Source organism: Prionailurus viverrinus, chromosome B3 (genome assembly GCF_022837055.1).
Source record: "Prionailurus viverrinus isolate Anna chromosome B3, UM_Priviv_1.0, whole genome shotgun sequence".
NCBI lineage: Eukaryota > Metazoa > Chordata > Mammalia > Carnivora > Felidae > Prionailurus > Prionailurus viverrinus.
Genome location: NC_062566.1, coordinates 76,301,457 through 76,327,782, shown reverse-complemented (window position 1 = coordinate 76,327,782; position 26,326 = coordinate 76,301,457). Strand labels below are relative to the sequence as shown.

The 26,326-nt window shown below is 35.6% G+C and overlaps 1 protein-coding gene across 3 annotated transcripts in view; it reads left to right on the top strand.

Moving 5' to 3' along the window:
• Window positions 1-26,326, top strand: part of STRN3 (striatin 3) — a 107,172-nt gene that overhangs the window by 37,922 nt on the left and 42,924 nt on the right. For all 3 annotated transcript variants that reach the window (XM_047862931.1, XM_047862929.1, XM_047862930.1), the window contains exons 2-5: window positions 13,826-13,929; window positions 14,561-14,634; window positions 19,541-19,622; window positions 22,178-22,351. In XM_047862931.1, coding sequence (XP_047718887.1) covers window positions 13,826-13,929; window positions 14,561-14,634; window positions 19,541-19,622; window positions 22,178-22,351 — 434 coding nt within the window. The remainder of the gene's footprint in view (window positions 1-13,825; window positions 13,930-14,560; window positions 14,635-19,540; window positions 19,623-22,177; window positions 22,352-26,326) is intronic.

Genomic DNA, 26,326 nt, shown 5'->3' with positions numbered 1-26,326 from the left:
CTTTTTCCTTCAACTTTGTATTGGTTCATAAATGTTATGTGTGGCTGTAGTTTGTTAATTTCCTTTGCTCTGTATTATTTCATTGTACTAATATGCCACAATTTATTCTTCTCTAATTGATGGATATTTAGATTGTTTGCAACCTTTGGCTGTTACAAAAAATAGTTTTGGGAATATTGTTTTACATGCCTCCTAGTACATACATATGTAAATGTATTTCTTTTGGGTCTGTATCTAGGAATTTTGGGTTTAATGTATTTATATCTTCAATGTAATGCAAAACTTTTATAAAGAGGCTATACCAGTTTATGGTCCCTTAAGTCATTTATGGGAATTTCTTTTTTTTTTATTTAAAAAAAAAATTTTTTTTTTTTCAACGTTTATTTATTTTTGGGACAGAGAGAGACAGAGCATGAACGGGGGAGGGGCAGAGAGAGAGGGAGACACAGAATCGGAAACAGGCTCCAGGCTCTGAGCCATCAGCCCAGAGCCTGACGCGGGGCTCGAACTCACGGACCGCGAGATCGTGGCCTGGCTGAAGTCGGACGCTTAACCGACTGCGCCACCCAGGCGCCCCCATTTATGGGAATTTCTGTTCACGCTTCCTCAAAAATTGTGTCGTCAGATTTTAAAATGTTTAACCAGTTTGGTATTGTGTTACTTTATTGAAATTTTTAACTTGTATTCCTTTGAATACAGATGAGGTGAGAACTCTTTCATATCTTGATAGGCCTTTTTGATATCTTGTGATCTGTTATAGTGTAAGTCTTTTTACAATATTTCCATCAGACTCTCTTTTTAATTACATGGTATGTCTTTTTGGGGAATGCATATGAATTCTATATTATGTATATGATCCCATTCTCAGTTAAATGTTTAGCAAATACCTTCTTCCATCTGGTTTGCCTTTTTTTTTTTTTTTTAAAGTAGGGTCCACACCCATCATGGAGCCCAATGCAGGGTTGAACTCACAACCCTGAGATCAAGAGTCAGATGCTTAACTGACTCAGCCACCCAGGCGTCTCTGGTTTGCCTTATTTATTTATTTATTAAATTTTTCTTTGAGTTTATTTATTTTGAGAGAGAGAATGTGAGCAGGATAGGGGCAAGGAAAGGGGGGCAGAGAGAGAGAGAGAGAGAGAGAGAGAGAGAGAGAGAGGGAGGGAATGAATCTCAAGCAGGCTCCATGTTGTCATTGCAGAGCTTGAGAGGGGCCTCTATCTGATGAACTATGAGATCATGACCTGAGCGGGGGGGACAGAGAGAGAGGGAGACACAGAATCTGAAACAGGTTCCAGGCTCTGAGCTGTCAGCACACAGCCTGACGTGGGGCTCGAAGTCACGAATGGTGAGATCATGATCTGACTGAAGTCGGATGCTTAACCGACTGAGCCACCCAGGTGCCCCTGAAAAAGTTTTTTTAATACTTAAAAATGGATAAGATGGTAAATACTGTGTTATGCTTTTTAGCACATTTTATAAAAGTGTATAATTAAGTACTGTTAAGTATATTCATATTGTTGTGAAACAGATCTTCAGAACTTTTTCATCTTGCAAATCTGAAACATTAAACCCATTAAACAACAATTCCTCCCCTTTTCCTGTTTAACCACCATTCTACTTTAAGTTACTATCCATTTCACTACTTCCATTTACCTCATAAATGTGAAATCGTACATACTTGTCTTAATATGACTGCCTCATTTCACATGGTGTCCTGACAGTTCATTTGTATACCATGTGGCAGGATTTCTGTTTTAAGGCCAAATAATACTCCTTGGTATGTATATGAATTTTGTTTATTCATTCATCATCTGATGGGCAGTTGGGTTTCTTCCACCTCTTGGTTTTTTCGTATAGGGCTGCTATGAATATGGGCATGCAAATGTCTCTTCAAGACCTGGCTTTTAATCTTTTGGATATATATACTCAAGCGGAATTTCTGGATCATATTAATAGCTATATTTTTAATATTTTGAGGAACTGTCACAGTAATCCATGCAGGTAATGGTTATATCATAATCCAACCAACGGTGCACAAGAGTTGCAGAGTTTCTCCACATCGTCACCAACACTTATTGATGAATATTTTGAACAATTGTACAGAAAAACATCATTTAGCATCGAGCTCCCATATGTGCTGTGCTCCCAACCCCCAAAACAGTTTTCCTCTCTTGTTAACATCTTGCATTACAGTGGTACCTTTGCTGCAATTAACCAGTTTTGATACATTGTTATTATTAAATCATGTCCATAGTTTAATGTTCATTTTGTGTTGTATTGGTCAGTGGGTTTCAACAAAAACATAATGTTACGGATTCATCATTACAGTATCCTACAGAGCAGTTTCACCACCCTTAAAATTTCCCTGTGCTTCTCCTGTTCATCTTCCTCCATACCCCTCAATACTTGGTAACCCCTGATCTTTGATACTTTTGCCTTTTCTATATGTCATAGTTGGAATCATGCAGTATGTGTAGCCTCCTCAGACTGACTTCTTTTCCTTTTTGAAATACGCACTTAAGGTTCCTTCATGTCTTTTCATGGCTTGGTAGCTCATCTCTTTATTGATGAATAATAGTTCCTTGTATGGATGTGCTGCAATTTATCCATTACTTGTTGAAGGATACTTGTTTGATTCCAAGTTTGGGCAGTTAAGAATAAAGCAGCATTAAATATTCACGTATAGATTTCTGTGTGGACACAGATTTTCAGCTAATTTAGGTAAGTACCAAAGGAGCATGACTGATAGATCTTTGATAAGAGTACATTTAGTTTGTAATAACAAACTGCCAAACAGTTTTCTAAAGTTGCCATTTTCATTGGCATTCTCAGCAGCAACGATTGAGAGTTGGTGTTGATTCACATCCTGGCCCATGTTTTGATTTTCAGCCATTCTAATGGATGTGCAGTGGTAGCTCTCACTCTTACTGTAATTTGCATGTTCCTGATGACCATCATGTGGAACATCTTTTAAGATGCTTCAGATTTACCATCTGTGTATCTTCTTTGATGACATGACCATTCAGAACTTTTGCCTTTTAAAAATTTTGGTTGCTGATCAGAGTTGGCTGTTAATAATTGCTTTAAAAATTCTTTGTAGGTATTGAGTATCAGTCCTTAATCAGATAGGTGTTTTTGCAAATATTTTCTCCCAGTCTGTGGTATGTCTTTTTGTTCTCTTAATAAGGTCTTTTGTAGAACAGACATGTTTCCAATTTTAATAAAGACTGATTTTTTTTTCATTGATCATGCTTTTGGTTTTTGTATTTAAAAACTCATAAACACAAAGTAACTTAGGTTTTCTCCTTTTACTTCCTAAAAGTTTTATAGTACATGTTTAGTATATACTATATATTTATATAGATAGTAAATATGTATCTGTGTATGTATATATATGTATACAAACACATAATAAGTGTATATATATATATATATGTATATATGAATAGAGTAGGTCTTGAAGTCTGGTATTGTCTTCCAGCTTGCCCTTCTGAATTGTGTTTGTTGTTCGTGGTCTTTTGCCTTTCCATATAAAATTTATTTTTATTTTTAATGTTTATTTATTTTTCAGAGAGAGCAATAGCACATAGGAGGTGTAGAGAGAGAGGGAGACAGATGATCTGAAGCAGGCTCTGTGCTGACACCAGAGAGCCCGATGTGGGGCTCAAACTCATGAACCATGAGATAATGGCCTGAGCTGAAGTCAGAAGCTTAACTGACTGAGCTACCCAGGCACCCCTCCCTATAAAGTTTAGAATCATTTTGTCGATATCCACAAAATAGCTTCCTTGGACTTTTGTAGGATTCCATTGAATCTACAGATGTAGTTGGGAAGATTTGACATCTCAAAATATTGAGTCTTCCTGTCCACATACATGGAATATCTCTTCATTTAGTCAGATTTTTTATTTCTTTTATCAGAAATTTTTGTAGTTTTCCTTATGTCGATTCCTGTGCATCTTTTTCTGGATTTATACCCACTATTTTTCCTTGTTTGGTGCTAATGTAAATAGTATTTATTGTTCTCAGTTTCAAATTCCTATTGTTCATTGCTGGTATGTGAGAAAGCAATTAACTTTTATATATTTACCTTTTATCCTGCAACCTTGCTATAATTGCTCATTAGAGCTAGAAGGGTTTATTGTGGTGGTGGTTAGAATTTTAGAATTTTCTACATAGATATATCACCTGCAGATAGAGTTGTCTTCCTTCTTGATCTGTACACTTTAAAATTTGTCTTTTCTTTTTTATGGAATGCTTTTTGAATTTGTGTGTTATCTTTGCACAAGGGCAGTGCTGATCTTCTCTGTTGTTCCAGTTAAAATGTTCTTTTTTATTTGCCTATTGCAATAATTAGGACTTTGATTACAGTGTTGAATAGGAGTGGTGAAAGGGGACATCCTTTCATTGTTCCTGATGTTAGGAAGGAAAGCATCTAATTTCTTACTATTAAATAGGATGTTTAGCTGTAGGTTCTGGTAGATTATTATCATGTTAAAAGAGTTCCCCTCTATCCCTAGTTTCCTGAGAGTTTTTATTTTGAATGGGTAATTGATTTTGTCAAAGGCTGTTTGTGCATATATTAATATGGTCATATGGTTTTTCTTCTTGGGCCTGTTTGGCCAGTTAATGATAACATACGTAATAGATGTTCAAATGTTGAACCAGCTTGCATACCTGAGATAAATTTCACTTGTTATATAGTTCTTTGTGGATTCAATTTGCTAATACATTGTTGAGGGATTTTGCATCGATGTTCATGAAAGAGATACTAGTTTTCTTTTCTTGTGATGTCTGTCTGGTTTTGGTCTGTCTGGTATGCTGGCTTCATCAAGTGGGTTAGCAAGTGTACCTTCTGATTCTGTATCCTGGTTTCAATTATAGAGAACTGGTATCATTTCTTCCTTAAATGTTTGGTAGAAATCATCACTGAATTCATCTGGGCCTGATGCCTTCTGATTTGGAAGATAATTAATTATTGATTACATTTGTTTAATAGATACAGACCTATTCAGATGATCTGTTTCTCCTATGTGAATTTTGGTAGACTGTGTTTTAAGGATTGGTCTGTTTCATCTGAGTTATCAAGTTTGTGGGCATAGAGTTCACAATACTCCTATATTTTCCATTCACTGTTCATGGGATTAATAATGATGATACTTCCTTCATTTCTGATATTAATTTCTGACTTCACTTTTTTTTTCTTGGTTAGCTTAGCTAGAGTTTAATCAATTTTATTGACCTTTTCAAAGAATCAGTTTCATTGATACTTATTTTCAATTTTTTAAAATCTGAATTCCAGTTAACATATAATGTAATATTGTTTTCAGTGATTCATCACTTACATATATAGCACCTGGTGCTCAACATGACAAGGGGCCCTCCTTAGTACCCATCACCCATTTAGCCCATCTCCCAATCACCCCCCTCCATCAACCTTAAGTTCTCTATCAAAAAGAGTCTCTTAAGGTTTCTCTCTTTATCTCTTTTTTCCCCTTCCCATACGTTCATCTGGTTTTTTTCTTAAATTATACATAGGAGTGAAATCATATGGTATTTTTCTCTGCCTGACTTATTTCCGTTATCATAATACACTCTAGCTCCATCCACGTCATGGCAGTTTCATTGATACCCTTTATTGGTTTACTGTTTTCAATTTTAATGATTTCTGCTCTAACTTCTTTTCTGCTTCCTTTAAGTTTATAATGCTGTTCTTTCTTTACTTTCCTAAGATGGAAGCTAAATGGTTGGTTTTAGGGCTTCTTTTCAAATATGTACTTTGACTGCTATAAATTTCCCTGTAAACATTGCTTTTTGTACATCCCCCAAATTTTAGTAAGTTTTATATTGGTTTCATTTAGTAAAAAAAATACTTTAAAGTTTCTCCTGATATTTGACTCATGTCAGATATCCTGTGTTACTTAATCTTCATGTATTTTGAAATTTTCCCACTATCTTTTATTGATCTGCAGGGTTTTTTTTTTTTTTTTATGTTTATTTTATTTTGAGAGAGAAGGAATGAGTGGAGGAGTGGCAGAGAGAGAGGGAGAGAGAGAAAATCCCAAGCAGGCTCTGGCCATCAGCACAGAGCCTGACATGGGGCTCAAACTCATGAAGTGTCAGATCATGCATGACCTGAGCCAAAACCAGAAGTCAGACACTTAACCAACTGAGCCACCCAGTGACCCCTTTGATCTCCATTTTAATTTTGTTGCAGTCTTAAGAGCACATCAAATTTTTGTCTTTTTTTAAGTTGAAGTATAAATAACATACAGTATTAGTTTCAGGTATACCATATAATGATTCAAGAATTCTATACATTACTCAGTGCTCATCATGACAAGTGTACTCTAATAATCACTTTAAATGTGAATTTAAAGCCAGTTAAAAGATAGACACTCTTGGAGTGGAGAGCACATTGGTATGATTTTTAATCTTTTAAATTTGTTAAAGGTGTGTTTTAAGGTTCAGAATGTGGTCTGTCTTGATGAATGGTCCATGTGGGCTTGAGAAGAATGTGAATAGCCTTGTTGGTTAAAATAATCTATAGATGTCAGTTTTCTAATTTTCTGTATGTTAGATCTGTCAGTTGCTAATACAGGAGTGTAGAAGTCTCCGGCTATAGTAGTGATTTAGTCTATTTCTCCTTGTAGTCTTACCAGTTTTTGCTCACAGATTTTGACACACTTTTGTCAGTGCATACATATTAAGGATTATTATGTCTTTGACCCCTTTATCATTATGCATTCTTTTTATCCCTATTTAGCTTAATCTAAAGTCTGCTTTGTTTGAAATTAATGTAGCTGCTCCAGCTTTCTTCTTTTTTTTTTTTTTTTTTTAAGTTTATTTATTTTGAGAGAGAGATAAAGAGAGAATCCCTAGCAGGCTTCACACTCAGCATGGGGCCTGATGTGGGGCTTGATCCCACTAACTGTGAGATCATGACCTAAGCCGAAATCAAGAGTCGAATGCTTAACTGACTGAACCATCCAGGTGCCCCTCTTTCTTCTTGTTTAATGTAAGCATTTATAACTATAAGTTTTTCCCTCAACACTGCTTTTGCTGCATCCCATAGGTTTTGGTATGTTGTGTTTTCATTTTTATTCCTGAGTGTTTTCTAATTTTCCTCATGATTTAAGAGTGTGTTGTTCAATTTCCACTAATTTGTGAGTTTTCCAGTTTCTTTGTTACTAATTTCTTTATCTGTTATGGTCAGAGAAAAATTTTTTTTAATCTTTTTAAATCTGTTGAGACTTAATTTGCATGAACATATGGCCCATCCTGGAGAATATCCCACGTGTATCTGAGAAGAATGTGTATTCTTTTATTGGGTAGAGTGTTCTGTATAATACATCTGTTAGATCTAGTTGGTTTATTGTGTTATTGAAGATGTTTCCTTACCTGCTTTCTGATTCTTTGATTGGTTATTGAGAGTGGGATATTGAAGTCTCCACCTGTTACTGTGAAATTATTTCTTCCTTCAATGTTTGCCTCATATGTTTGATCATCTTATTAAGTACATAAATATTTATAATTGTTTTATCTTCTTGCTGTATTGAACTTTTTGGTCGTATATATTGTCATTTGTCTCTTGCAGTCCGTTTTGATTTAAAATCTTTTTTGTCTGGGATGCTTGGGTGACTAGTCACTTGAGTGTCCAACTGCTCAGGTCATGATCTTGTTCATGAGTTTGAGCCCCGCATCAGGCTCACTGCTGTCAGTGCGGAGCCTATTTTGGATCCTCTGTCCACCCCCCACCCCTCCCCTACTTAGGCTCACTGTCTCACTCTCAAAAATAAACATTAAAAAATAAAATTAATTCACACAAAAATAAAATCTTTTTTGCCTGATAATAGTATAGGAGGTTTACAGATTTTAACAATAAGTGTGTTAGGCTACATGAGCCATGTTTTTGGTCTGTGTTACCTATTCTTTCATTTATTAAGCCATTTTTCACTCTGGGGCTGTCCAAAAATAAGCCTGAGGTAGGCTGCTAATCCCTGCTGTATCTTGAACAGACCTTTAAAATGGTAATGAATTTATTCATCCTTTTGTTTACGGTTAGTGCTTTTGTCTTGCTCAAGAATTCTTTCCTTAATCTGAGATTTTGAAGATCTATATTACATCCTAAAAGCATTATTGTTCTGCCCTCACATTTAGGTCTATAATCCTACAACTGATGTGTCAGCCAGAAGTTTTATTTTATCTCCCTTCCCCAATGTCTTTACCATGTCTACTAAGCATAAGGGGCAGAGAGAGAGTGAGAGAGACAGGACAGACAGAATCTGAAGCAGGCTCCAGGCTCTGAGTTGTCACCATAGGCTCCAGGCTCTGAGTTGTCACCACAGAGCCTGACGCAGGGCTCGAACCCATGAACCGCAAGATCATGACTTGAGCCAGAGTCAGACACTCAACCGACTGAGCCACCCAGGCACCACTCTAAGCATAATTTTTGATGTTGCCATTTTTCCTTGTTGTTGTAAACTTCTACTTTGATAAATTATGTGACTTCATATATATTGGTTTGTTTCTGGGATTTCTGTTCTGTTTTTTTGTTTGTTTGTTTTTTAATCTGTCTATCCCTGTACCAATCACTGTTTTAATTTCTCTAGTTTCAGAAACCATCTGAATTTCTGGTAGTGCAAGTTCCACCACTTCTTCCTTGGTGATTGTCTTGCCTGTTCTTGGTAATTTGAATTTTTTGGTAAATGTTAGAATCAGCCTGTCGAGTTCTACACACACACACATACGCACACACACACACACACACACTGAAAGTTTGTGTGGAGTTACAGTAACTCTTAGTTTGTGTGATAATTGTTTTTATGACTCTGCTAGTCCATTTAGATTGTTTTTTCTGTACAGATTGCAGTTTTTTGTGCAGAGATCTTGCACATTTTTGTTTATTCCTAGGTGATTTTTTTTTTTATGCCATCGTAATATGTTGTGGCTATTTCTTTTTGTGGTTACTTTTTTTTTTTTTTTAATTTTTAAAGCTTATTTTTGAGAGAGAGCCAGGGCGGGGGGGAGGGGTGGGGTGGCGAGGGAGGCTCAGAGAGGCAGAGAGAGGGAGACACAGGACTCGAAGTGGGCTCCAGGCTCCACTCTTAACAGCACAGAGCTGGACGCAGGGCTCAAACTCATAAACTATCAGGTCATGACTTAAGCTGAAGTCCAATGTTTAACTGACTGAGCCACCCAGGTGCCCCTGTGGTTACTTTTTAAAGTATTTATTTGCTGAGATGATGCTATTAGTGATGAATTATGTTCTTTAAAAATGGCTCAGAATTCATTGTTATTAATTTATTAAATGTTGTCTCTTATTTAATTGGTCTTTTTTTTTAATCACTGTCAGATATAACTTTCACCTTTTCAAAGTACCCATATAGATACTTTGTGATACAAGGTCATAAGGTCATATCCAGTAGTCATGACATATCTGGTCTTTGCTTTTACCCCCATCTCGAGGTGGTTTGGGTTAAGATATCTCCTTTAAAAGGCATTGTCTTAATGAATTCTCACCTTTTTTTTTGTTCTTTGTGTTTGTGAATTATCCTTCTTCAACTCCTCTTCAGAAGCTGCTGTGAGATTCATGCTTTTTTTGTGTGTAGTTTGTGCTTGTTTGTTTAATTTACTAGATTCTCTATATATATGGATTGTTTCTAATATGAAATTGAATGCTAAGGCAAGAAGTCAAAATGAAGTCTCACAATAGTGTTAGATTGTAGTGCCTGCTTCGGTAGCACATATACAACAATGTAAGATTCTAATAGGATGCATTACCACTGTGTAGTTGTTTTTTTTTTTTTTTTTTAATCCCTCAGGAACAAGACAAGGGTATTCACTTGTCACTTTTATTGAACATAGAACTGAAAGTCCTATGCATAGCATTCAGGCCAGAGGTTGGAGGAGGGAGGGAAGGCATCCAAACTGGTAAGGAAGAAGTAAAATCATCACTATTTGCAGTGACATGGTACTATATATAGAAAATCCTGAAGACTCTACCCAAAAACTATCATAACTAATAAATAAATTCAGTAAAGTCACAGGATACAAAATTAATTTATAGAATTCTCTTGAATTTACATAAACTAATAATGAAGTGGTAGAAGGAGAAATTAAGAAAAACAATCCCATTTACAATTACACCGAAAGGAATGAAATACCTAGGAAGAAATTTAACCAAGAAAGTGATAGACCTGTCTTTTGAACACTAGAAAATATTGATGAGAGAAATTGAAGACAACACAAAAAAATGGGAGGTATATCATGTTTATGGATTGGAAGAACTAATATTGTCAGAATATCCATACTACTCAGACCAATCTACAGGTTCAGTGTAACCCCTATGAAAATACCAATAGTGTATTTAACAGAACTAGAACAAACAATCCTAAAATTTGTATGGACCCACAAAGCACCCCAAATGGTCAAAGCAGCCATGAAAAAGAACAAAGCTGGAGGTACCACAATCCCAGATTCAAGATACACTACAAAACTATAGTAATGAAAACAGTTTGGTACTGGCATAAAAACATTCACATGGATCAATGGAGCAGGATAGAGAACCCGGAAATAAGCCCATGCTTACGTGGTTAATTATGGTAAAGGAGGCAAGAGTACACAATGAGGAAGATAGTCTCTTCAGTAAATGGTGTTGGGAAAACCAGACAGCTACATGCAAAAGAATGAAAGGAGACCAATTTCTTACACGGTCCACAAAATAAATTTCACATGGATTAAGGACCTAAACATGAGACCTGAAACCATAAAACTCATGGAAGAAAACATAGCCAGTAATGTCGTAGACGTCACCCTTAGCAGCAGTTTACTAATAAATATGTCCTCTCAGGCAAGGGAAACAAAAGCAAAAATAAACTATTGGGCCTACACCAAAATAAAAAGGCTTTGCACAGCGAAGGATACCGTCAACAAAATGAAGAGCTATCTGGGGGTGCCTGGGTGGCTCAGTCAGTTAAGTGTCTGACTTCAGCTCAGGTCATGATCTCATGGTTCATGGGTTCAAGCCCTGCATTGGGCTGTCTACTGTCAGCACAGAGGCTGCTTCAGATCCTCCCCTCTATCCCACACCTCCTCTGCTCACTTGCTCACTCACTCTCTCAAAAATAAACATTAAAAGAAAAAAGCTATCCTACTGAATGGGAGGAGGTATTTGCAAATGATATATTTGATAAAGGGTTAATATCCAAAATATGTAAAAATTTATATAACTGAACACCAAAAAAAAAAATAAAAATTATGGCAGTCTGGGAGTACCTGGTTGGCTCAGTTGGTTAAGCTTCCAACCCTTGATTTTGGTTCAGGTCATGATCTCACAGTTCATTGAGTTCAAGCCCCACATTGGTCTCTGCACTGACAATGTGGACCCTGCTTGTAATTCTCTTTCCTTTTCTCTCTTTGCCCTTCCCCAGCTTGCATTCTTTCTCTGTCTCTCTCAAAAAAATAAAAGACAAAATATTAAAAAATAACAGCAATCTGGTTTACATATGTGCAGAGGACCTAAATAGACATTTTTCCAAAGAAGATATTTGGATGTACAAGAGACACATGAAAAAATGCTCACATCACTAACCATCAGGGAAATACATAACAAAACCACAGAGACCTGTTGCCTTAGACCTGTCAGGACAGCTAATATCAAAAAGACAAAAATGAACAGGTATTGGTGAGAATGTAGAGAAAAGAGAACCCTTGTGCATCATGGGTGGGAATGTGTAAATTGCTGTAACCACTGTGGGGAACAAGCTGGAGATTCCTCAAAAAATTAAAAATAGAGGAGCGCCTGGGTGGCTCAGTTGGTTAAGCTTCTGACTTCGGCTCAGGTCATGAACTCGTGGTTTGTGAGTTCGAGCCCCATGTCAGACCCTGTGCTGACAGCTCAGAGCCCGGAGCCAGCTTCAGATTCTTTGTCTCTTTCTCTATTCTTCCCCTGCTTGTACTCTGTCTCTCTTTCTCAAAAAAGATTATTTTCTTTAATAAAAATATTAAGAATAGAAATACCATATAATCCAGTAATTCCATTAGTGGGTATTTATCCACAGAAAATAGAAACACTAATTGGAAAAAGATAGGTGCACCCCTGTGTTTATTGCAGCATTATTTTCAATAGCCAAGATATGAAGCAACCTAAGTGTCCATTGATAGTTGAACAAGAAGATGGCATATTACACAATGGAATATTACTCAGCCACAAAAAGAATGAGATCTTGTCATTTGTGACAACATGGTTTGCATCTAGAAGGTTTTATGCTAAGTGAAATAAGCCAGGGAAAGACAAATATGATATGCTTTACTTTTATGTGGAATCTAAAGAACATAGTAAATTGAACAGTCATAAATACAGAGAATTAAGTGGTGGTCACCACAGGGGAGGAGGTTAGAGGGATGGGCAAAATAGGTGAAGTGGTTTAACAGGTGCAACTTGCAGTTATAGAATTGATAAGTTAGGGGAATGAAAAGTCCAGTATAGAGAATATAGTCAGTAATATTGTAATGGTGTTGTATGTTGACGTTGGATGGTGACTGCCCTTACTGTTGTGAAAAAAAGAAAGTTAAGGCAAAAAACTTAATCAGAGTTTCTTGAAGCTGTGTGGTGAAACTGACGTTTTACATTTGCTTAAGTGCTACTTTTTTCTTTAGCAGCTTAGCCTCTTAGGTTCTGAATAGTTACCATTCCTCCTGATGTTTTATTTTTGTTTTGAAATTTATATTTGGAAGTGTTATGTAGCTGTCTAACTTCACAAGTGTTAAGGAGTTGTAGGTGATTCTTTTATTTTTTTATTATTTTTTTTAAGGGTAATAGAGAAGAGCTTGTTTTGATGGCAGTGGACATTTAAATACTTACATGTTCTTATTAATCAATTTGATTTAGCTGGTCTGCTGGCCAGTGTATTTCTATCATAGAAAAACAGATCCAACTTACTGGGTTAAATCATCTAGCTGAATTCATTTGTTCTGATTTCATGTTCACTGAAATTTTAAAAAATAAATTATAATTTAGCTTACTAATAGTAGCTTTTCTTTTTCTTAATAAATACACCTGTGGGTCATCTCAGCAAGGGCATTCTCCCCCTTGTGGAAGGTAGTTTTATTGTAATTATGTACATAATGGCAAATGTCTCCATACAGATGCCAGGCTCTTTAAAGCTGCCTCTCACAGAAAATAAGGCAATTGAAAAGAAAATAATCCCTCTCGTAGTAGAAAAATGACAACAGAAAGTAATGAGTTCTTTGAACATACAGTGGCTTTACTTAAACTATTTGCAGTACTCTAGTATTACTGTTTCAAGAATTGAAACAATTTGGAGTAGGTGGGTAGAATAGAAAAGATTACACATTTTTAAAGTATTTTGTGAACGCAAAATGGTTTTGAAGTAATGGTACTGTCTTTTGAAACAAACATCTCATTTGGGGGAAAATATTTACTTAAAAAAATAATAATTTGGGGAGGGGCCAAGATAGCAGAACAGCATGGAAGTTTTTGTGTCTTGTGTCCATGAAGAGAATAGTATTTTTTAGTTTTTTGTGACTTGTATGTTAGGAAGTAGGTTCAGTTTTTATGTATAAAATTTCCTTTTATGATTATGTAAAAAATGTTAACATTAGAGACCTTAAGATTAAGCAAATAGCTGATTTATAGTCATTGATTTTTAAAGTAATTGTATTACTAACAAAGTTTGGTTGACTGCCTCTATCAATTTTAAAACTTGCCATCATGAACAAGTTACTATTTATTGGTTTTTTTTTTTTTAATGTATCATTAGGAAAAAAATGAAAATAAATGAACCTGTTATATTTTTAGGCCCGGATAGCATTTTTGCAAGGAGAAAGAAAAGGACAAGAAAACTTGAAGAAGGATTTAGTAAGAAGAATAAAGATGTTAGAGTATGCATTAAAACAAGAAAGGTACGTGTGCCTTGTTTTCTTATAATACAAAGTAGAACAGTATTCTCTTTTATACCAGTGTGCATTGTATTTGAAAATACTTTGAAAGTATGAAACCCTGACCCAAATACAAGATGATACTTGGATTTGATTCTTATAAGGGAATAGAAAAGATTTAAATCTGTAAAATTGAATAGTGGGTGGCTCAGTCGGTTAAGTGTCCTACTTCAGCTCAGGTCATGATTTCACAGTTTGTGAGTTCAAATCCCACATTGGGCTCTGTGCTGACAGCTCAGAGCCTGGAGCCTGCTTCAGATTCTGTGTCTCCCTCTCTCTCTGTCTCCCTCTCCTTCAAAAATATATAAACATTAGAAAAAAATTTATAATTGAAATTATGTCTTTTGTTATAGATTCTAAGTTTGGGAATTTTATTTTTCTTTAAAGATAAGGAAAAAAATTTGTCTTCATTTTTTACATTTACATTTTTTTTCTTATATAGCAGTACACTTTTTTCTCTAATTTCCGTAAAGCTTAAAAAACAGGTATTCATATTATGTTTTGTGTTCTCAGAGAAATATATACTAGTATTTACTTAACTGTGTAGAAAAGGAAAAAATTTTTTTCTTTCAACAATTTGTTGTTACATTTTCAGGGCAAAATATCACAAATTAAAATATGGCACAGAACTGAACCAAGGTGATTTGAAAATGCCAACCTTTGAATCAGGTAAAGTGGATTCTTCTGTTAACCTTCTCCTGACCCACTTCAAGAAAAAAATTGGTTTAAGCTCATTTTTCTGTAACAGACATGTTTTCTTCACCCTCATTTTGCTTCGATAGCATTGGTTAGTTAGATGGTTGACCACTGTAATAATGCCTAATATTTTGGGGAAAATAATAAATAATAAAAATTTATTAATAATAAAAGTAAATAGTTGTATCTATATCTAAATCCTGAGGTTATTTATCCTGTTTTCCTTGTGTTGAAATGTATGTAAAATTGTGAGTGCATTTTGGTATCAGAAGTGAAAGGTAATGAAATAATTCTACCCTTGTAGAAAATTCTTGTCCCGTTCTATAAAAGTTTACTTTTTTATTACAAAGTTCTTTTTATCTGGAGGAGCTGTGATTACCATAGTTTAATTCTGAAAATAGGAAATTTGACTGAATTTGGAAACCTCATAGGCAGCCAAATAAGAGAAGGAAAAGAATCTTCTCCACTTCATCTTGCTCTGTACCAAATCTTGCATTTTACACTAAACTAAATAGATAATGAGTGTGAGAGTAGTATCTGATGAACAATTATGCTTGGAAGAGATGGCTGGATATAGGAAAAAGCTAACAGTTTAACGTTAACTTTAGGGTTCTACATGATTACAACGTGGGTAGTCTAAACATCTAACAGTGAATAAGGAATTCTTTGATTTATGTTATGCATATTGGGAATGTTATCAGTTTCTTATTTCTCAGGTATATTTAGAACTCATATACATTTTGATGGTGCATTCAAATTGAATTCTATGCTGTTCTTGGATGGTGGTTACTAAGATAAGAAAAAAGTGTATCTTTATTTGGATATGCAGTTTTTCTTCTTTTATAATAAAGTTGTACCATATCTAATAAAGTTAAAGCATATATGGTAAGGAAGATAAAACTTAGATATGGAGGTTGGTTTTTTTTGTTAGGTGGAAGAGTAAATTTTAAAAAATTAATTGGTTTTTAGTTTAATGTTAATATTAAATACTTAATATTAAGTACTTAGAACTTGGCAGAAACACTTCATACACAATTTAATTTTTTACACTTACCGGTTTTATCATTTATTATATCTTCAAGTTGTTGGTATCTATACTTTAAAATAAAGAGACCAACATATCAGCAGCATGGGTTTCCTTTGATCTAGCTTTTCAGTGATGGTGAAGGTTCACTTTGACAGTAGGGAATAATATTATGGCCTCATCCTTGGAAAAGCAACAATAAAAAATAAAAAGATGGAAGGTCTATATATTTTGGGCCGTGTTGACTACAGTAGTCTTACTGCAGTTAGAGGGAGTGGGGTGGCTTCATAGAAGTTAATGAATCTGGAGCTTTTCTTTGAATCTTTTTCTTTCTAATATGGCTAGAATATTGAGAAAATAAGTATTCACTTTCTGACTCAAGGGCTGTCCCCCTAACTTGGTCTGCGTAAATGTGAGGAAGGAGGCTAGTTGCAGCCACATTGTTCCTGGAGCCAGTCAGAATTGGCTAGCTGGTTTCAGTGCAATAGTGTGTGTAGAACAAATCATTAGCAGATAAGTGTCTGCTGCCTGCTAAAAACAGACTTGTTTTTATCTGTCTAAACTTAAGTTTTAAGTTTTAAAACTTCCTCAAAATGAGGAATAAAATGACATTCAGGTGTTTTATTTATGGGAAGCAATATTTAATAGAGTAGATTTTCTTTATTGATGTAGAAAAACTATTCATAGTGTTTAGTGTGGGGGCGGGGAGCGATGAAGTGATGGACAATATATAACATACAAACAAAATCGGTTAAAATTACTTCAAAGTATAGATCGAGATAACCATTAAACAAATTAGTGTTGCCTTTTATATACCCAAAAATAAATCAAAATATAAAATACTGTCTTGACAGAAGTATGATACACGTTTTTATACCTATGTCTCAGTAATACGTATATATATGGCCTAAACCTAACCCTATAAAAGGGGTTGTATCTAAATATGTAAAGAGCTTTTTTGTGTATTTAGGGGGGAAAAATCTATGACAGTAGGAAAATAGGCAAAAGAAAAAGCAGCCCATAAGAGAAGATATCTAAGTGACCAATAAGTGTATGAAATAATGCTCAATGTTATTTGTTATTGAGGAAATACAACCAAAGTGCAGTACATACAATTAGACACCTATCAGAATGGCTAAATTAAAATGGAAAAGACAAAAAAAAACCAGTCAAGTCTAAATGAGGATATAGAACAACCAAATCTACTGGTGTTGGGATTGCAGGTTGATAGAACTGCTCTGAAAGTAGTTTGCCAATAAGACTAAAGGGAACATAGCCATAGCGGCATGCTCTGAAGCCCAGTAATTCCAGTCGACATACTCTACTTCTTAAAATGCATACATGTGCTCATCATAAGGCTTGTATAAGAATGCTTATAGTGTCTTGTAGTAAAAATCTGGAAACAGCTTGAATGACCTGCGGTATTAGAATGGATACATGTAATGTGTGATTTTAGCATAATGGAATGCTATTTAGCAACAAAAGTGAAAAAGCTGTAACTACACCTGACAACATGGACAGGTAACATAACACTGAAAAATGATATAAATGATCTCATGTGTATCAAATTTAAAAATTAATTTTTATAAATCAGGATAGTATTGATACTCTTATAGAACTGTCTAGTGACTACAGGAAGGTACAAGGAAAGCTTTTGGGACACTAATAATGTTTTGTTTATTCATCTAGGAACTGATTACCTTGATGTGTTAAAAAATTTTTTGAGCTGCATATATGCTTTTGGTGTACTTCAAGGATATCTGTAGAAAAACTATTTATCATAATGGAAGGTAGAAACTAATGTCAACATTAGTGGACTGGTTAAATTAAATTTTTTTTTCAACGTTTTTTATTTATTTTTGGGACAGAGAGAGACAGAGCATGAACGGGGGAGGGGCAGAGAGAGAGGGAGACAGGGATCGGAAACAGGCTCCAGGCTCTGAGCCATCAGCCCAGAGCTTGACGCAGGGCTCGAACTCACGGACCGCGAGATCGTGACCTGGCTGAAGTCGGACGCTTAACCGACTGCGCCACCCAGGCGCCCCTGGACTGGTTAAATTAAATAGGCATATACTTTCTGTGGAATACTGTGTGATCATTTTATGTAATATTAATCTGTGTTCATTGACATCAAGAGAATGTTCAAATATGTTAGGTGTCAAAAGCAGCTTTATAGGACAGTATACACATTGGTGCCTCGCCCCATTTTTAAGGAAAGGAGAAGTTTATGTATGTATTTTGAGATGAAAAATGGGAATGATAAAGTCTCAAGTACTGACAGTTTTAATGATAGGATTTGGGGCGTTGTAGTTCTTTTTACAAATGTATTTTTTTGGAGCACCTGGATAGCTCAGTAAGTTAAGCATCTGCCTCTTGGTTTCCGCTCAGGTCATGATCTCACAGTTCATGGGTTCGAGGTCTGCATCAGGCTCTAGTTGACATTGCTGACCTGCGGGATATTCTCTCTATCCTTCTTTCTCTGCCCCTTCCCCGCTTATGCGCGCGCTCTCTCTCTCTCAAAATAAATAAATAAACTTAAAGTTAAAGAATGTATTTTTTTCTCCAGTGATTATGTATTATACATGATTTAACAGCAAACAAAATTGTATAAATAGATGAAATATATAAACAAATATAGGAGCTATTAAGATGAAATAATTATTTCTAGAAATCTTAGAAGTTCTCTCTGTTCAGGGGAGGAATGAGAAGGTGTAAATAATGGAATTGTTAGAGAAGTAAGGCAGGGAATATTTGAATTAACTACCAGTAAGTTTTTCTTTTCATGACTCTGAGGAGTCTAAGAACCTGACAACTGTGAGCCATGCTAAAGGTTCTCAGCATTCATTGTGAGGGCTGATCTTCTATGAACCTCTGTTGTCTGCGTTATCTTATTTTCATAATGGGAATTTTTAGGAAAATATTTTTTTTTAATTTTTTTTTTAACGTTTATTTATTTTTGAGACAGAGAGAGACAGAGCATGAACGGGGGAGGGGCAGAGAGAGAGGGAGACACAGAATTGGAAGCAGGCTCCAGGCTCTGAGCCATTAGCCCAGAGCCCGACGCGGGGCTCGAACTCATGGACCGCGAGATCATGACCTGAGCTGAAGTCGGACGCTTAACTGACTGAGCCACCCAGGCGCCCCGAAAATATTTCTTTAGTATCATTAGTGCTGATAAGTATTTGTAAATTTCTCACTAGGGATACTTATTGAGAGCTTAACTCACCTCAGATTACAGTATTTATTAAACTCTTAGTACATATACTCATATTTGAGAATAAAATATGACCTTTTATATATAGTAGAAACTATTTTCTGGTTTTAGTTCTAACAATGAAATTAATTATATAAAGTGTTACGAGTAAGATTTAAAGTTTCCTGATAGACTCAAAATTAAGTCATTGAATAGTTTTATTTATACTAGATTTAACAGTGTTGATTTTGAATAGCTTAAGTAAATATTAAACGTAGCTTTTTAATTTTGAACCCATCAACCCAGCAGAATTCTGATAGTTAAAAAAAATTTTTTTTTTCAATAAATATTGAAATCACTGAAATGAAATCATTTCAAAGCCTGAGTTTTTGGTTTTTGAATCCCTTGTAGAATAGTTAATGTACTCTTAGGTTTCCCAGTTTTAAAACAAGGCAGGTTGTACCTGAGTGTTTTGTTTATTGGGATAAACACATTTAAAATGACTGTAAATACTCAATAGTTATTAATTTACTTCTATCATTTATAAAACATTCAGTTATTTTTTTTATGGGAATTTATCCCTGAGAGAACTTTGGCAATATTTTCAAGAGTGGAAATGCTGTGTGTGAAATTGTCTATTTTGTGTATGTGTTAATTTTTAGAAGAAACCAAAGACACAGAAGCTCCCACAGCACCTCAGAATAGCCAGTTAACGTGGAAGCAAGGCAGACAACTGTTAAGACAGTAAGTAATAGTTCATTTTCAGCTTTCTTTAAGGATCTAGGTATGCAAATGCTTATGTTCAGTAACTTTGCAAGTAAAAAATTATTTGATGATAATAGGACAGTGTGTATAGTTTTTATTGCTTTCTTGTTTCTTTTGACTATTGGATCTTTTTAAAGTTGGTATCCTATGAATGTTCCTTTGGACACTGCTCAGCATGATGTTGTTTTCTATTTGTCATGTAGAATGTCATAAAAGCTGGATGGCTGGAAGGCCAGAAGAAAAACAATACAGAGTTCATACTTGTAGATACTCCCATTCCTGTTATTGCAGAATTCATGTACTTGGTTTTAAGTGGGACTGTGACTGGTTTATAGAAGGAATTTAGCTGGTAACCTGAAACCTTTCATAAGTGGCTTGCCAAATCCTACTTTTACTTGAATTTTTGAGGAAGCTTTTTGATAGTTAAATTCTTTGCTGTATTATTAGAAGTAATTCTGTGGCGGGGAACCTGGGTGGCTCAGTCTATTGAGCATCTGACTCTTGATCTCAGCTCAGGTCATGATCTCACGGCTTGTGGGACTGAGCCCTGCATTGGGCTCTGTGCTGGCAGTGCTTAGGATTCTCTCTCTCCTTCTCTGTCTGCCCATCCCCTGCTCGTGCTTTCTCTCTTTCTCTCTCAAAACAAATAAATAAAACATTAAAAAAAGTAATTGTGTGACATATCTTACTGTTTTAGTCTGTTTTAGTCAGAATTGGCTTAACTTGATGAAATAAATGACTCTGAGTCAAGTGTTTTTACCTGGATTGTGTGAGATTTTGTCTGCTCATTCAGACCACATGGTTAGAGTGTGATCGCAGTTGTTCCCCCCAAAAAGAGAATTGCGGTTTTTAGAAGAGTCCAATAGCTACAGCGAAATCAGTTGTACAATATTTCTCTTATAAAAGCCTAGTCTTATTGCCTGGATTAATATTTTGTCTCTCCTCCTTTCTCTGAGAGTAGTTTATCTCTGTAATCTTGCATGTTCATTTGTCAACTGTGTACTCTGTTTTCCATTGTGATACTCCACTGAAGCTACTCACAGACATAGTTAAGAGAACTTTTTTGTTCCTATTTGATCTTTTGGACACATAAGGCATTAACCATTGTATTTTGAATTCTTTTTTTTTTTTTTTTAATTTTTTTTTTTCAACATTTATTTATTTTTTGGGACAGAGAGAGACAGAGCATGAACGGGCGAGGGGCAGAGAGAGAGGGAGACACAGAATCGGAAACAGGCTCCAGGCTCTGAGCCATCAGCCCAGAGCCCGACGCGGGGCTCGAACTCACGGACCGCGAGATCGTGACCTGGCTGAAGTTGGCCGCTTAACCGACTGCGCCACCCAGGCGCCCCTGTATTTTGAATTCTTAACTCTATGCTACCATTTCCCCCCTTATTTCTCAAGTACTTTTTTTTAATTTTTTTTGAGTTTCTCTTATTCTTTTAGCCCTTTAGGTTTCTGTGTCCCAGGCTATCTGTTCGAGAATTTTTTCTCAGGGTAACTTCATTTAAATCCATGGGTTTAAATACCATCAAACACTGATAACTCCCAAATCTAGATGCTGAGTCCAATCTCTTCTGAGCTTTGACCTTTCTTATTATTGTGCTAATAAATGTCACTTTCTTCGCTACTACGTGATTATCTGATAGATACCCTATAAACCAGACCTGGACTCTTTATTCTTCATTTCATTGAATAGAACCACCATCCAACCATCCAAGCTAGAAACCTGAAAATTTTCTAAAATTCTTGTATCTTCTTTCATTCTACTGCCATGTGTATTTGTGCACCAGGTCTCTACGATTGTATCTTGCTTTTATTTCTCATGTTTATTCTCTTCAGTTTTATTTCTTGCTGTGTTAGTGTCCTAACCAGTCTCCCTGCTATTGACTTTCAGCTAAAAATTGTTTTTTCTTTTGCATATTGTGTAAGGCTCCTGTTTAGCATCCTTCCTTAGCCTGTCAAATACTTTAAGAAGAAATTCTTTATCATACAAAACCATTCACGACCCATTATCTATATTTATGTCAGAATCTGGTCCCCTTCTTTTCCAGTCTTACCTTGGATCCTAGATTAAATATACAGAAAGTTTCAGTACCATGAGGTTTTAGATCCCAGAGGGAGAACTAACCCGTCCATCATCCTCTGACTAAGAACCTAGGTTTAAACTTAGCATGTCACTATTCTGAGGTCCACTTTGTGGACTTTTTTTTTTTTTCTTTTAATAGCATATATCATCACTTCCTAAAAGTTTTTTAAGGTTCTAGAGTTTTTTAAGCTTCAAGATAATTGGCCCTTAATTAGCATTAGCCATCCTGTATGCTTTCTTAATTAAATTTCTGTTTGTAATTGGCTTTGTTCTCTTAGAATTGGAACTAGTGTATAGAGAAGAAAGTTTTGAGGCAAAGGAGGATCATATTTTACAGGATTATGGGTTTTTTCCTTGATCAGTCATTGCTTGATGTGATTTTTGAGTTAACATGTTTGTAGGTGTTAATATATGGGATCTAATACTTTAAATTTTCTCTTAACAGATATCTTCAGGAAGTAGGTTACACAGATACAATATTAGATGTCCGATCTCAGCGGGTAAGGTCATTACTTGGACTATCCAGTTCAGAACCAAATGGATCGGTAGAAACAAAGAACTTAGAACAGATCCTGAATGGAGGTGAATCTCCTAAGCAAAAAGGACAAGAAATCAAAAGGTATGATCTGTAGGTTCACACTGTTTATATAATGGGAATTATGAATCTCTTTAACTTCTTGTTACTACTAGGGTAACAATTTTTAAAGCAGGTAGAATTCACATTTAAAGACTTTTTCCTTGTACATGGTAATAGGGGCAAATAAAGTTTAGCTTAGATGTTTTTTAAAATTGACCTATTTTAAGTTTTGATGCCAAGAGAATGGCTATAGTTCTGAAATAGGTGCTAAATTTAAATTTGAGAGTGATTTCTTGCAGTTCTGAGCTATTTTAATATCATGATTTTAAAATTTTGCTAGGGTATTTTCAGTAAATTATATTGGTACTCTGTAACTAGAATAGCAATGGTTATATACACACTAGTGTGAAAGAAACAAGGTTTTGCATTATATTTGGGCTTAGAAAATCACCAGTTATACTTTTTAAAATTAAATGTCTTTACTAAGATAAAATTCACACACTATACATTTCTGCCATTTAAAGTATATAGTTTGTTTTTAGGATATTCAGACTCACTCAGCTATCACCACAATATTAGTTTAAAAAAATTCATCATCTCACTGGGGCGCCTGGGTAGTGCAGTCACTTGAGCCTCCGACTCTTGATCTTGGCTCAGGTCATGATCTCATGGTTCATGAGTTCGAGCCCCACATTAGGCTGTGTGCCCCTCTTTTATCCTCTATAGCTCACGGAACACACTTCCACCAATGGTGGTATATTTTCAAGTGAAGTTGAACCAGTGATTTCTGATTTCTTCAGAAATAAAGCAACTTACGGTAGATTTTCCTGAACTGGTAACAGGAGGATTATCTCCGTCTCCAGCTAAGCAGTGAGATTCCCTGTTTTCTTCAAGCATTCAGCATCTGGTATGTTGGCAGTGGGTCTGATATCCCTTCCTAGGGAGATGTTGAAATTTATTACATTAATAGTCCTAATGATCCTGACAATTGGGATCTGCCAATGAAATGGTGAGCCTCTGTCCTATCATGCAAAAGTGAAGCCAGCTGCTTGGGAAGCCATGCCCATGTACACAGTTCATACAGCTAGCCTTTTAGTGCTTCACTTTTAAATGTGAACATTTAGGAAAGACTTTAATACAGTAATTAGAGACCAAAGGAAACAAACAAAAAAAGAAACGCAGAAAACAGAGAGTAGAAGAGTTTCAAAACCATAATTACTTTTCTAAAAAGACTGAGAGAAGATAATACATCTACAAAACAAATAGGATGTTACTCTATTCTATTCTATTCTATTTACTTATTTTGAGAGCAAGAGAGCACATGAGGGTGGGTGAAGGACAGAGAGAGAGGGGGAGAGAATTTCATGCAGGCTCTACACTGCCAACACAGGGTCCGATGCAGGGCCCAAACCCACAAACCGTGAGATCATGATCTGAGCTGAAATCAAGAGTCAGGCGCTTAACTAACTGAGTCACGTAGGCACTCTGGTGGGATGTGTTTTTAAAAGGTTCATCTTAAAGCTAATAGAAATTAAAAGGTGTCATAGAAATAATTTCTATGTAAAACTTGGAAGATAAGATTGAAGAATCACCTCCCACCCCCCAAAAAAGGGAAGAGAGGAAATGGAACTGAAAAGGTAGGAAAATTCATAGATCACTCCAGCAGGGCCAACATCTGACTAGGAATTTCAGAAAGAACAGGTAAAATTATCTTACAGATTATTAAAATAGTAATAAAAGAAAATTTGCTGGAATATAGTTACAGCATGTATTTCCAAGGGTGTTTCCAGACGGAAAGGATTCTTCCCAATTACACTATAAAATTAATTTTAAAAAAGATCCATATAAAGTTGGGTGAGCGATCCACTCTTGATTTGGCTCAGGTCATGATCCCAGGGTTGTGGGATTGAGCCCTGCGTCAGGCCCTATGCTCAGCATGGAGCCTGCTTACAATTCTCTTTCTCGCTGTCCCTGTCTCCCTCTGCCCCTCTCCCCTGCTCACGCTCTCTCTCTCAAAGAAAAACAAAAAAACAAAGGCCACCATCATGAATGCCAGAAAGAAACATCTCAAAATAAACAGCATACTAGCATGCAAGTAGTAAAGTCTCAGACCTTGTAGATGTAATTTTCATTTTCCTGAAGACTAATGATGTTGAGTATCAGTTTATGCTATTCATGTATCTTTTTGATACAGTGTCTATTTGAGTAATTTTCCCATTTTTATTGTTTTATTTGTTACTGTTAACATTTAAGTGTTCTTTATATGTTCTGGACACAGGTCCTTCATCAGATATGTGACTTGCAAATATTTTCTCTCAATCTATAGGCTTCTTTTTAAATTCTCTTAACAGTGTCTTTCAAAGAACAAAGTTTTTAATTTTGGGAAGTTGGATTCATCATTTTCCTTTTATGGATTGTGTTCTATTTGTCTTATAAAGCCATGCACATATATTGCTGTGATCAAAAACAATTCTAAACCTACAACACGAGTTTCACTTTAGAGACAGAAATTTCTCTCCAAGGGACAGCACTACTTCATTTGTCAAAGTTCAAAACAGAATTTTCAGGTCTTCAATATACTATTTTCTATTTTTCTGCTATTAATGTACCAATTTTGTCAACTATCATTTTGCCTTTCATTTAATCCCCAAATGTTAAGAGTTACAGTAAATGTTGAGCTGAAAAGTATATGTTCTGTTATTGTGGTAGTTTTTTGTTTGTCTTTACTAATTTGTATTTGGACAAACCATCTCTTAACTACATTCAGTTTTTATGCAGGCCCTTAAACAATGTGCTGGAACAGGCAGAGTATAGTAGACCTGTTAAAATCTATGCCATGTTAAAGGGCTATTAAAAAATAGTCTGAATTATATTGTATCCTAGAAACAATCAGGGAGGGGGAAAAAAACCTCCAAATTTTAGATTATTCTTTTTGGTACCCAAAGATCATCTAGTTCAACCCAAACAGTTTACAGGTAAAGAAACTGAGGCTAAAAGGTTTAAGTGACTTGGCCAAATTCAGTCATGTAGTTAATGGAAGAACAGAGACTTTTATTGTGAGAGGCTGTGTTGAGCTGAAATTTCCACCATTCTCTTGCTGTGTTGTTAGATATTTAAAAAGCTTTTTAAAAACTTCTTTTGTAAATAGAAGAGGAACTCAGATTATAGCTTAAAAAATGAGTTTGTAGGTAGATAAAAATAATCACTATTACCTAGTACACAAATGGTTCTGAAAGACTTGAAAGTATTTCTTTAGTATATTAAAAATCCTGTTTTCTAGGTAAGAATATCTGTGAAATGGATTGGAATATCTATGTCTGATTTACCCCATAACTTTAAATCTGGGCAGGTTTTAGTCTTCAAATATTTGGGCCAAGCTACAAGAGGTTGTAAAACTTTAAGAAATGCTAAATTTAGGGGCACCTGGCTGGCTCAGTCAGTAGAGCATGTGACTCTTAGGGTTGTGAGTTCAAACCCCATGTTGGGCATGGAGCTTACTTAAAAAAAGAAAAAGAGGGGCGCCTGGGTGGCGCAGTCGGTTGAGCGTCCGACTTCAGCCAGATCACGATCTCGCAGTCCATGAGTTTGAGCCCCGCGTCAGGCTCTGGGCTGATGGCTCAGAGCCTGGAGCCTGTTTCCAATTCTGTGTCTCCCTCTCTCTCTGCCCCTCCCCCGTTCATGCTCTGTCTCTCTCTGTCCCAAAAATAAATAAACGTTGAAAAAAAAAAAGAAAAAGAAATGCTAAGTTTAAGTTGCTTGCTTGTGATGGCTTTATTTTGAGAAATAATAGCACATTTGAGTGTCACTATGTGATTTTATTTTGATACAGTAATTACTCAAAAATATTTTGGACAGTAAACATTGGAAAAACTTAATCACTTTTACTTGAGCCAGAAAACAATCTTTTCTTGGGTAGAATACTTAGGCGTTACATTATAAGTAGGTTATCATTTGAATCTTTATACTACTTTCCTTCCTTTTATTTTTTTTAAATTTATGAGAAAGAGCACAAGCAGG